This window comes from Xenopus laevis, chromosome 1L, assembly GCF_017654675.1.
Source record: "Xenopus laevis strain J_2021 chromosome 1L, Xenopus_laevis_v10.1, whole genome shotgun sequence".
NCBI lineage: Eukaryota > Metazoa > Chordata > Amphibia > Anura > Pipidae > Xenopus > Xenopus laevis.
Window position 1 is genome coordinate 188,565,748 of NC_054371.1, and position 14,303 is coordinate 188,580,050.

Consider the following 14,303-nt stretch of genomic DNA (forward strand, 5'->3'; position numbering starts at 1 on the left):
TTGCTGAAATTGCAAACTGGAGAGCTGCTGAATAAAAAGCTAAATAACTCAAAAACCACAAATAATAATAAATTATAGAAAAGGATTGCAAATTGTCTCAGAATATCACTGATGAAGAACCTTTTTAATGGATAAAGCTGATGTCGTTTTTGTTTGTTTGGGAATTCGTCCAGTCACAGTAGTGTCTTCTAGTGCACTAGTCTCTGCACTGAAGTCGACATTTTTTTACGTGCAATAATTTTTCTTACGCGTGTGACAGTTTTTCTCACTCCAAATTAGGGATGCACGAATCCACTATTTTGGATTCGCTCGAAGCCCCGAATTCTATGTGAAAGATTCGGCCGAATACCGAACCGAATCCGAATCCTAATACGCCAAACTGGAATTAAAACTCTGGTCAATTAGATTTTTAATAAATTCACTCCTTACCCGCTTACATGCTTTTCTTGTTTTCTTAAAGTGATGGTCTGAGATTTTTGTTTCCAGATTTAAATAGACTCAAACTAAATACCAAGTACTGGTTTTAAGTTAAATTGAATTTTTTTAAATCAATTTTAATATATGACATTTTTATATTTCCATATTACAGGAAAATCCAGATTTGAGGCCGGCAGTTACAAAAGCTGAAGGAGCTGAAATAAATTCATTTGTCTGGTACTGTCTTGAGATCTGGCTACATGTTCAGATGAAGAGCATTCATTTGCAGAAAGCTCTTCATCAGCTGTGTCAACTGAATGGAGGGCTTCTTCAGGAAAACTGGTACGTTTATGATATTGATCTTATTATCAATGTATCAAATAACACTGTACAGAGGCATTAGATGCAGCTTATGGTGCATGATACAAAAGAAAGAGGTGATAATGTCTGCTTTTGCAGTTTTTGACAAAGGCATCTCAATTCTAAAACATGAAATGCTTGTTTGGTTGGGATACATGCACCATTCATTATCACAGTGTAAGGGACCTATTAATGATTATTCTGAATGTAGGTAAATAGACAGTCCTTGGGGAAATAAATAAAGATGATATGATCTCTGGAACTTAAAGGAGAACTAAACCCTAAAAATGAATGTCTAAAAATGCCATATTTTAAATAGTGAACTTATTGCACCAGCCTAAAGTTTCAGCTTCTCAATAGCAGCAATGATCCAGGAATTCAAACTTGTCACAGGGGGTCACCAACTTGGAAAGTGTCTGTGACACTCACATGCTCAGTGGGCTCTGAGCAGCTGTTGAGAAGCTAAGCTTAGGGGTCGTCGCTCGTTATCCAGCAGAAAATGAAGTTAGCCTGTAATATATGCTGATGCTACAGGGCTGATTATTCAATTCTGGTGCTAACTGCACTGGTTTCTGTGCTGCCATGTAGTAATTATCTGTTTAAATTACTAATCAGCCTTGTATTGTCACATGTATATTCTATGTGTCCTGTATATTGTGAGTGGGTCCCTAACCTCAGTAAGTGACAGCAGCACAGAGCATGTGCAGTAAATCAGCAGAAAAGAAGATGAGATGCTACGGGGGCATCCTTGGAGACACAGATCTTTACTGCTAAAGGGCTGTGGTTACTTTGGGCTGGTACAGAAGCCCAAAACATAATGTACAACATTTCTAGCTACTTCTTTAGTTAAGCTTTAGTTCTCCTTTAAAGGGTTATATGGGTTTTCGTATGTGTATGCGCACCCTATTGTACAATACAAGGATATTACTAAGGAGTTCCATGACTATATACTGTAAAAACACAATAGCTGATGGCCGAGTGCTTTTATACAGGTCACGGAACTCCAAAGTGACTTTTAACCATATGGATATGTGCTCCCCTATTTCTCAAGCAACTAGTGCAGTAAATATCATGGCATCAGTGAGAAAAATTCCTTTAATATTCAAGCTTCATGTATTTATGTTAAAGTAATGCACCAAATAACAATGCAATTTCTACAGTGTTGGTGATAACCATTTGCATTCAGAATAATAACAAGCAAAATAGTAATTAAGTTTTAGCATATTATTATTAGTATATTTGTTATTAGTATATATGTTTGTGCCTCTCTAGAATTTTCTTACAAGTGATCCATGATGGTTTGCTGTTATCAATTTTTAGTACATTTTGCTTTATGTCCTGAAACTGTCTTTACCTATTTATTAAATGAGTTATTTTTTAGTAATTATAGATACATTGGATTGTAGCTTATTGGATGGCTATGCTGTCATGTTGTTATGGTTTTTGTAAACCATATTGGGAGGAATTCACAAAAGTGGAGATAACCCATATTTGGAGTAAAAGTGGTGGTAAACCGGTGTAAAATACTTTCTCCATATTCACGAACAGAAATCCGCATAAATTCTGACTCAACTGCCACTTTTCATTTTTTAGTGAAAGAAAGACAGCTTACAGACACTTTAATGAACCGCCATTAACGACATAAAAATTGCGCAAAAACAACATATTAAATTAAATTAGCATATTAATATTGATTAAACTTTTCTGTTTAACCCTATAGGTGTAAAAGCCTCATTAAAAAAATCAAGTAAAACACTGATTAAACAAAAAGTGTATTTTATACAATTTTATATGTAAAAAGTTTTTAACTCACACTTGCATTATTTTACTACAGGTATGGGATCCGTTATCTGGAAACCCATTATCCAGAAAGTTCCGAATTACGGAAAGGCCGTCTCCCATAGACTCCATTATAATAAAATAATCCAAATCTTTAAAAATTATTTTCTTTTTCGCTATAGTAATAAAACAGTAGTTTGTACTTGATCCAAACTAAGATATAATTAATCTTTATTGGAAGCAAAACCAGCCTATTGGGTTTATTTCATGTTTACATGATTTTCTAGTAGTCGTAAGGTTTGAAGATCCAAATTACGGAAAGACCCATTTTCCTGAAAGCCCCAGGTCCCAAGCATTCTGGATTCTGGTCCCATACCTGTAGTTTTAGCCTAATGAATGAAGCAATAGTAACAATTATAAGGAATATATTATGTCAAGGAAAATTAAAGCCTCCCAGCCATATTAAGTTTTACCAGCACTTAGACACTTGACCTAAGAATATAAAACACATTTCTGATACAATCCGTAATTTATGCAAAATAGCATTGCTTGTATTTAGACCCTTATATCTTATTATAGAAGTGAAATTACACAAACATGTAGGCAGATTAAGAAAGCCCAGGTTATCCTGAAAAAAATTATGCATAGTTTTCCTAGGTAAAATAAAACCCCTTCCCAGGAAATGCCGATTTGTGGGCTAGCTGACAGGTTTAATAAGAGCTAATGACAAATTTAGAAAAAAATGTCGTTAAAATGTCGTGCAAAAGACAAAATCTGAAAACTGTCTGTTTCATTTTTATCTCCACTTTATTTTGTCTCAATATCACCACTTTTGGGAATTCCCCCCATTGAGTTTAGCAGTTGTCATTGTAATGCTTTTATGGCTTGTAACTCCAGGTTTTTTGATCAATCGTAGGTCATAAAGTACAGTACATTTATGCTTTTGATATGCAAGGTTTTTGTTAATAAAGTGTTTCTACTGACAGTGCCTAATATTTGCATGTCAGGGAAACCAAAACATAAATATTGTTTAATGCTTTTCTAGTTTTGTGCCCATGTGTTATAAATATGACAGTGAAGACACATTTATGCCAAAGCAGCATTTGGACTGGGATTTTAGTATTTCTATGTACTCTGTGTGTCTATGAATAGTGTGCATTGTGCTTTATTATATATCGTGACAGTGAATGCTAATACAACATTTACTAGGCATTAGTAAAAGTGAACACTCAATTTGCATTATTGACCATTGTCATGTCTAAGGAGTGCAGACTTATTGAAAATGATGAGTAGACTGTGAATTCACAGTGTTTGAGTTTTTTTCTCAAGTATTTGTATTATTGAGTTTTTTAAATGTGAGTTTTTTGATAAATGAGTAAAAGATTTTCAAGTTCTTTCAGCATTCAGCAAAAAAACAACCAGAGCACACTGCTTTTAAAATCTGCACACAAAAGTTTAAAATATGCACACAAAATAATTATTTTGTGCACATAGCTGAGAAGAAATTAGAGGGAACATTAGCTGGGATCACAGGAGATTAAATGCCTTGTCATGATAAACTGTAAAACAAGTAGGAATGAGCCTGAATAGAATAAAAAAATATATTTAAAATCAACACAGATCTGTTTCACAAATAGGTAAATGTTTCAGTGTAAGTTTTAACTTCTGACTACAAGAACCTAAATGTTCATAATTTAAGGTTGTATTATCTAGTATACCTTTTTCTTCAGTGTACAAAACAATGACTTGGGGGTTATTTACTAAAATCCAAATATATCTGATTTTTTAAATAAAAAAAGCTTGACCAACTCCCATCCATGATTTTACCTGATTTATCATTAAAATAACTACACAAAAAACAGGATTTTTTCGGACTTTTCTCCCGAATCACTCGATTTTTTCCGGGTTATTGCCCGAAAACCCCAAATTTTCCAGATTATCAGGCTAAATCCAGCGCAGACCACAATATTTTCAAATTTGGATTGGGACATCTGCCATTGCTTTATACATGACCTTGACAGGCTCGAAAAATTTGAGCATGACGAGAAAAAAATCAAGTTTTAGTAAATAACCCCCTTAATATCACAATGTTTTAAGTAGCATCATTAACCAGCACATTATGAACACACTTGCAATTTTTCCTAGAACTTATTCAGAATATTTTAGGCACCAGGTCCATATTTATGACGGGATATTTCATATCTATTATGATAATGATAGACAGTTTAGGCCTGTAGCAATATACTCCAATAATCTTTTAAACTATTCTGTTTGGGGGGCTGAGCTTGGAATCACCTACAGAAGACTGTTTTCAACTTAAGTCATTATCAAACATTGCTGGAGGCAAAATACCACATTTTACGAACATTTTTTTTTTTTTTCATTTTTCAACTTAGGTTGGATTCACTTTTAGGTTTATTTATCTTGGGAGAAGCTGCAAAATTAGACATTTCCTGTTTAAAGACTCTATTGAAACTTGCACATAATTTCATCACATCTCCTCTGCACCTTCCAGTTCAGGTAGCACAATTATTCAGACTGAAATTATTATTTTTAAATAATGTCTGTTTGTTGGAAAAAACTTAGAAGCATGAAATATTAGTAAGTCATCTATAGTCATAACATGTAACAGCTGGGCAAAATATTCCTCTGTCTTTTTGTAAGTATAAAGCCTGCCAAATACATGAAAATAATGTGATAATGTTACTGCAGTGAAAATGTGTAGCAGAGAAAACAGCATTGCTGCAAATGTTCCACACTTGAAAAAAAGGTACACTGCCCAAAAAAAGGTACACTTTCAAATTGGAACATGGGGAGTTCTACCTTCTCAATCTGTTATATTTAAATGTCTTAGTTTTTACTGCTGGATTGTAAGCAACAACCTTCAATGATGTACCATTCTGTATGGTCTTTAAAGCTATTTTTCAGGAAAAAGGTCAATCTTCTATAAAGCTGTAGCATACCCCAACCACTGCACATATAGCTTAAACCATTTCACTGCCAGTTTTCTTTAAAGGAGAGCTAAAGCTTAACTAAAGAACTAGAAAAAGTTGTACATTATAATTTGATCTTCTACAGTATATCAGCCAAGGCACCCACAGCCCTTTAGCATGAAAGAGCTGCACCTCCAAAGATGCGACCAGTAGCTCCCCATCTTCTTTTCTGCTATAATTAATACAGATAATTACAACATGGAAACACAGAAACCAGTGCAACTAGCATCAGAATTTAATAATCAGCCTTGTAGCATCAGCTTATAATACAGACAAACCTCATTTTCTGCTTGATAAATTCCAACGACCCCTAAGTTTACCTTCTAAACAGCTGCTCACTGCTCACTGAGCACAGGGCCGGATTTACATAGCAGGAGCCCCTAGGCCCACTGCCATTTGTCGCCCCTGCCCCCTCCCCTTTATTCGTGCAAATTTTCATGGAGATTGTATCTCCTGCGCATCCCCAGTGTTTTTGAACCAATGTGAGTGTGGTTGGGCAGCATGCCGCCCCCCTAAAATCCTGCCGCCCTAGGCCCGGGCCTAGGTGGCCTTCCCACAAATCCGGGCCTGACTGAGCATGCTGGTGTCACAGACACTTTCCAAGATGGTGACCCCCTGTGACAAGTTTGAAGTCCTGGACCATTGCTGCTATCAAGAAGCTGAAACTTTAGGCTGGTGCAATAAGTTCAGTATGTAAAATATGGCATTTTTAAGGTTTTGTTTTCCTTTAAACACACGGCTGTCAAGTTTTCAAAATGTTGTGCTCTTAGGGGAATTCATTTACATCTTTATAAATGTGATTGCCACGTTTTCAGAACAGTTTGATATCCAGTATGCTTAGGATTATTATTTGTCTTCTGTTTGCTATGATTGTTTTTCTCGACTCCAGAATTCAGAGCTTACCTCCAGTCCTGTTACATCATGGCCATGGGAGGTTATATATACTTATATTATGGTGCTTTCTGACATCTGCCTTCATGGTACAGCTGCTGAGATCCAAAAACATGCTTTCACTGGTTTTATTGAAAAACATGATACAACCGTAAGCACCCATGAGACAAGTTTGCATGGACTGTTATTCTTTATGCATCCTCAAGCATCTGAAGCTTGTAAGTAGATTTAATGTTTGTTTTTCACAATACCTTTAATAGAAACATTTTTCTACTGCCAAAATGACCTTTATGGCATATTAAAATTAAGGATTCTGAAGGTATAAGGCTGTTTGTCTACTGCACACACAGAACAATATGAAAGGAATGTCTTCAGTTAGTGCAAGTAACAAATCATGTTATATTGTATTGCAGCAATTAAATTAGAGAAGAAATATGGGCCATATAAACAGTAGGATATTGATACAATAAATCTTCAACAAATATAACCAAATGAAAAGCCAATTTGTTTTCCAAATTCTAGATGAATGCAGCATATTAAATTCTATGTATTGTTGTATATTTAGTTATGTTATTTTTGCATGCATGCAGATAAATGAAAGAATGGCCATACATAGATACAACAGAAGGAAGTATAGTTGTTTCTTTATTATGTAATACATAAAAATGTTTAGTTTTTCTCATATATACTTATATGCTTACCATACATATAAGTAGTTTTCTGTGCACATTTATAGTTTCCTGCTTCATGTAGCTAACCTTCGTTTGTTACTGTATGTTCCATTAAAGGAATGGTTCTAGTAACCCAAGGTAACCAGATGTTTGTTTTCAAACAACGGAACATTTAGGGGGTGGTTTATCAATGCCTGAATTAGAATTTATGCCGCTATTTTTTTTGAGCTAAAATTCACAAATTCATGAATTTTAGAGATTTATTAAACACAAAAAGCTAAAAATACACTGACATCTATAAACTGCCATGTTCATGTAGAAGTCAGTGGGAGTTGTCCTAAGCAAAATGGAATTAGTTTGGGGTTTTTGACCTTATAAAATCACAAAGTTCATTTTAAGCGATGCCTACTAATTGGTGGGTAAACCTGTGAAAAACTTTACATCTTTTACTATATTATCCACCCCCCATCACTGTATGTTGCATAAGCACAAAAACAGATAACGCAGGCTTCATTGAAACATATATTTGTGATATGTGGGTCAGCCTGACAGTTGCAAGTGAGGTGAGTTTGGGTTGACCAATTTCCCCCCCTCCCCCAGGGCAGTCACAGTCTAATTTTTCATGATTCCACTGCCCTCAATGTGCTATCCCAGCTCCACAAAAGATGGACAGTGATCACTTATATACTTGTGCTCCCTGTTTCCTCCTATGATGGCGAAGATGGGCACAGGTATATAAATCAGTGCAGTGGTTTAGGTTAATCGACCCATGCATCACTGTGTCTGCCACCTGAACAAATTTTGAAAAAAAACCTGAAAAATCAAGAGAATCTCGAGAGCGTGTCCAACTATGTTTGAAAAGCAGAAAAATTGAGCAATACTGTGCAATAAATTGCAGGTATGGACCCATCCTAATGTGCTTCGTTCTGTTATAAAGTTTGTTCTCTGAAACTTTGCCGCAGTGAAATTTCATTCAAAAGAGTAAACACATTGTAGTAAAATATAGCAACATTTGGACAAATATTGCACTTGCAATGGTTTTGTGTGGCAGAATTATCCATCACTTCATTCTTTCTGTTTAAAAGGAAGATGGTAATTTACTGAGCTGTGAATGAAAGAGAAAGGTGCACTGTTAAAGTCTCCTATGCATATAAAGACAAGCGACTGCCTTAATGGGCAAAAAAATCTTAAATGAGCAGGAAGCAATAGTTTAAAATGACAAAATTTATACTGAAAAGGCATATGTGACGGTTTTAAGATATTGAAAAATATTGATTCTTTTTATAAAAGGACAAACCACAAGAAATGGAAATGGAGTTTTTGATTGCATAAATATTTATTTCACTTCACTGATTAAATTACAGTGATCTGAAAGGTGTTTTTAATAGATTGATGCGACAAACATATATCTAGCTAGAAGAAGCTAAACGTGTCAAGTTTACAAAATGGATTTGCTTTGTCTGACCTGATACAAGTACACAGTAAGAAATTATTTTCTTTAAAGATGTTTCTTTTTCTGTGGTAGTTCCCCATAGATGATTTTTTAATATGCAATCTTACTACTGGTTATACAGGCCTAAGATTATAAGGTAAAGCAGGGTATGGGGAAAATGCCTGATAAGAAATACCCTCAAATGTAAAACAAAGACAATTCGAATGCCAATACCAATAAATAAAAAACAAATTGGTATGAACTTGTTTTACATTGTTTTATACCCTTACCTTATAGTGATGTTAAATTGTTGGGTTATTTTTAAACTGCAGTGTATTGGTGCTGTCACACAAACAAGGTGAAAGAACAGGTAAGCAGAACCAGTGACTGTTGAGGGTCACAAAAGTCTTTAGGGCCTTTCAGCTTCCAAATTGATGTTCCGTTTGTATATACAGTATGCTTGCAAAATAGATCAGTTTTATTTTTTATTATTTAAGGTTTGGGGGGGTCCTATCAAACATTTGCCGTAGGGCTCATCAACCTTTAAACTTAGCACCTGCAGAATATATAAGTGTATAACCTTATGTTAGGACATTCATTATTGAAATGCAAATGATCTGAATTAGGTTTTGTTATGTACAACACTAAATATATTAAAAATATTAAAATGACAAATCAGACGCCTAAAGTACTGTAACATTGAATATATAGAAGGAGCTTTAGCTACAGGCATATACCGTCTCAACCCTTTCTTTTCTTAAATTGTTTATATATTGTGTTGTGTATATATTTATACAGTCCCCGAAGGACCTCATCACAAGATTGTGCAATGATTGGGTGCTTGTAAACAATATAACAAAAAGTAATAAATAGAAAAATAAAGCATACCACTCAACAGGACTTAAAAATAATCAAAATAATTTATTAGCAGCCCAACATTTTGGTCACCCCTTATGAACAAAAAACAGACAAACATATGCAGTATATTTCTCTCCCCTGAGGCAAGGTAGAAAATGGGCATACAGTCTGTTATTTTGGAGCCTTAAAGGGTTGTTCACCTTTCAACCTTTTCAGTTCAGTTGGTTTCAGATAGTTCACCAGAAAAAAATACTTTTTCCAATTACTTTCTATTTTCTATGTGTGACTGTTTTTTTAATATTGAAGTGTCATTTTTCACCTTCTAAAGCAGCACGGGGGGGGGGTCACCGACCCTGTAAACTATTCTAAATTGATACATTTAGTTGATACATTTCTTATCTTTGTCCCTGCCAAGCAGAATCCATGGGTTTCATTACAGGCAGCTGTTAGAATTGATACAATAGTTGCTAATACTCCAGAAATACTGCTGAATAAATGTATCAATTCCTATGTTGCAAATAACTGTTCAGAATCTGCACCTGAATTACTGAGCTGCCGGACTAAAAGACACCAGAGAAAAAACTGTAAAAAATAAAAAATGGAAAGGAATTGGAAAAAATCTGGTGAACAATCTGAAAACAATTGAACTGAATTAAGAAATTAAGGGAAGAAATGTTTAGGAAGACCAAGTTTGCGTTCAATGGCCCCTGTAGATTAATCCCATTTGATTTTGCCTCCTCTAATTAAGTAGTGGAGCGGCATCAGGTAACTGAGCACCCCCCCCACAAGAAATTAAGGGAAGTAATGCAGTAATGCTTAGGAAGACCAAGTTTGCGTTCTAAGGCCCCTGTAGCTATATAGACCAGACCAGTAATATATTACAGTAATTATATTTATTCGTCATAACACTGGTTCTATTCATACTAGACATCAATGCTGTGTAACCTGCCCTGATGTTCATATCTGATAAACCAGTTGGGCTCATTTAGTATCTGATATTGTATTATAAATAAACCAGTTTGTTAAACTGTTGGTATAACATGTATAGATTTTGGAACAAAAAATGTTTTTCAAATTATGATTTAATGTGAACTCGGGCTTCCTTATTAATCTGCTGTAAGCCAGGGCTTGAACAAATATCAAAGGATGTGGCACCTTTACATACTAATCTGTTATATATTGCTGCCTGGCTCTAGACTATTTATTAGAGGTTCTTGTTACTTTTGTAGATTTCCTTCCTTTACCAGCAAGATAACATTTTAATACCTTAAACTGCTCTAAAGATAACCCTTACATGGCCTTGAGCATCAGTCTTACAAAATGTTCTGTTCTGTTTCCATACTGTCTAGGTAACAAAATGAATTGGATCATTCATTATGGGACAGTCTATAATTTGGTTAAAGTCTGCAATGTACTCCACATGGATGTGAACAGGAGTGGTTTGAGAAATGCAATATGGAAAGCACTGAACAGATGCAGTGAAAAAGATAATCGAGTTATAGATGCTGTTAAAGTAGCTGAGGTGTGTATTACAATGAGATTTACAATTGCTTTCCTACTCAGTGCTCCAGAACCAAATCTATCTACTCATCTTGGCTGCATCTCATTCACACTGACTTCCAAATAACCAGTTTTATTTACATTTTAATACACACAGCGTGTGCTTTTCTCATCTGCCATTTAGCTACATCAGTCCATTGCTCATGATTTGGGAGCCTCAAATGCAGAATATATTTTTATTACTTTTGCCATTCACTTGCATCTCAGCATTCTGTTTTTTTATTAATGGGCACCATTGCTTTTATTAATGTTTATATTAAAAGAACTGTTCAGTGTAAAAAAGAAACTGGTTAAATAGGCTGTGTAAAATAAAAAAAATTTCAATATAGTTGGACAAAAATGTGATTTATAAAGGCTGGAGTGACTGGATGTCTAAGATAATAGCCAGAACTTTTGAGCCTGAGTACACAGAATCCTTACTGTAGTTACTGTGTGTTTTTATTATTATTATTATTGCAATGAAGCCAGTTATTGTTAATTCAATAGGAACCTTACCTTATCTTCCAGCTTCTATAAAACTGCCCACTCTGTTGCACTACATACTTGCAGATTTTCATCTTATTGGAGGCAGTGAAAACATCACTGCTGACATCCTAAAATAACAAAGCTAGGATAAGCTAGTCAGGCAGGGCTAATGTTGGAGATCAGTGCAGGTAAAAGTGAGAATCAAGGTCATGCTGGGCCAGGATATAAAGTTCAATTTGGACCAGGCCAGCACTCCAATTGTGTTTCAATTGATTTTATTAAATCATCACAGTGATGATTTAATAAAATCAATTGAAACACAATTGGAGTGCTGGTCCAATTTGAACTTTTTATGCTAAGCGTTTGACCAAGCACCCACCATTGGACTACGGAAGAGTGCGGGTACTTTTTGAAACAGATATATATATATATATATATATATAGACAAATACAAGATTCCTCTGCACTCAACCCATTATCAATATATTTAAGACAGAGACATTTTGTGCATACTGCTACTGAAAAATGCCTTACCCTTTAAACAAAACAGGGATTGTTTGTCCATATATTGCAATATATTTAAGCTGGCCAACTACGTCAAAGTCATCCCATATCTGGCCAGTCCTATGCTCAATTTTCATCTGATTCATTAAGAATTCTATGGTTTAATTATACATTTTATAAAAGGGACGAATACGTTTTACCTGCAACTTACTAGCTGCTTTCAAAGTAAAACTCCCAAACTTGGCTGCCCTTTTATTAGACACCAGTGGGATCACCTGACTATAGTTGGAGGGGTGGGAGCTACAACATAGAGCTGGTCACTGCTCTTGTAGAACTATAACAAACAAGGGAAAGTTGTGCTCACCACTAGTTTTTAAAAAACATTAGGCGGGGGTGCAATGAGGGTGTGACCACAAAATACATATAGACAAATACAAGATTCCTCTGCACTCAACCCATTATCAATATATTTAAGACAGAGACATTTTGTGCATACTGCTACTGAAAAATGCCTTACCCTTTAAACAAAACAGGGATTGTTTGTCCATATATTGCAATATATTTAAGCTGGCCAACTACGTCAAAGTCATCCCATATCTGGCCAGTCCTATGCTCAATTTTCATCTGATTCATTAAGAATTCTATGGTTTAATTATACATTTTATAAAAGGGACGAATACGTTTTACCTGCAACTTACTAGCTGCTTTCAAAGTAAAACTCCCAAACTTGGCTGCCCTTTTATTAGACACCAGTGGGATCACCTGACTATAGTTCGAGGGGGTGGGAGCTACAACATAGAGCTGGTCACTGCTCTTGTAGAACTATAACAAACAAGGGAAAGTTGTGCTCACCACTAGTTTTTAAAAGGGTTAATTATACATGCAGTGAGTATTCTCCAATGAGAAGGCTCCCTACCCTCTGTTTTTCAGGTGCTTGACAGAAATATATATATATATATATATATATATATATATATATATATATATATATATAAGGGAAAGTTGTGCTCACCACTAGTTTTTAAAAACATTAGGCGGGGGTGCAATGAGGGTGTGACCACAAAATACATATAGACAAATACAAGATTCCTCTGCACTCAACCCATTATCAATATATTTAAGACAGAGACATTTTGTGCATACTGCTACTGAAAAATGCCTTACCCTTTAAACAAAACAGGGATTGACAAACAATCCCTGTTTTGTTTAAAGGGTAAGGCATTTTTCAGTAGCAGTATGCACAAAATGTCTCTGTCTTAAATATATTGATAATGGGTTGAGTGCAGAGGAATCTTGTATTTGTCTATATGTATTTTGTGGTCACACCCTCATTGCACCCCCGCCTAATGTTTTTAAAAACTAGTGGTGAGCACAACTTTCCCTTATATATATATATATATATATATATATATATATATATATATATATATATATATATATATATATTTCTGTCAAGCACCTGAAAAACAGAGGGTAGGGAGCCTTCTCATTGGAGAATACTCACTGCATGTATAATTAACCCTTGAGCCATTGCACCTGCAATGTTCATATAGCATAATAAGGGACAATAAGCTATACACATACCAATTTATGTTATGCACAGAGTTTAAAAATGAATTCATAATAAACCACATTTAGTGAAAGATTCTGGTTTCCTTTTAATGTCCACGCTAAATCGGGCTGCCACCTTTCTGGCTGTGGACCCACCCCCAGGCCCGGATTTGTGGAAAGGCCACCAAGGCCCGGGTCTAGAGCAGCAGGATTTTAGGGGCGGCATGAAGGCCAACCATACCCATATTGGTAAGAAATCTCTCCCATGTGCCAATCCCCAGTGCTCCCATACTGATGAAAATTTGTGCATGTGTACAAATGAAGGGGAAGAGACAGGGGTGGTGAATGCAGGGGGCCTATGGGCACCTGCTATGTAAATCCGGCCCTGCCCACCCCCAATTTCAATGCTTCAATACTGCCAGATCATCACACAGCAGACCTGGGGGGGGGGGTGCTGAACCACAGGATCTACTACAACATAGTTCCCTCTCCCCAGCCCGTTTCCAATCTTTCATGTAGTGGTGCCGTGCAGACAGTAGGTGCAGTGTGAGCGGGTTGGGAGGGGAGCCAGAGGGAGGAGGGACTGTTTGCACTGGGCTCCTCAGAAGATTTTTCTTGCGGGGGGGGTCGAGCGCTCATGTTTCACTGTTGCCCATTTGCCCAGTTTCAAGTGGAGGCAAAGGTGGCAACCTTACCACTAAAGAACAGTTTGATTCCCTCTATTTTAATTTAGTTTTACTGTATTATAAACAAATGAATAAAGGGGATTTCTTATGTATAGGAAATCATCTTACTTGTAATCTATGCTATTTGCTTTATATC

The 14,303-nt window shown here is 35.7% G+C and overlaps 1 protein-coding gene across 3 annotated transcripts in view; it reads left to right on the forward strand.

The window, feature by feature from the left end:
- Positions 1-14,303, forward strand: part of tmem232.L (transmembrane protein 232 L homeolog) — a 77,140-nt gene that overhangs the window by 26,096 nt on the left and 36,741 nt on the right. For all 3 annotated transcript variants that reach the window (XM_041568350.1, XM_041568348.1, XM_041568352.1), the window contains exons 8-11: positions 590-759; positions 4,953-5,076; positions 6,439-6,658; positions 10,751-10,923. In XM_041568350.1, the coding sequence (XP_041424284.1) occupies positions 590-759; positions 4,953-5,076; positions 6,439-6,658; positions 10,751-10,923 (687 nt within the window). The remainder of the gene's footprint in view (positions 1-589; positions 760-4,952; positions 5,077-6,438; positions 6,659-10,750; positions 10,924-14,303) is intronic.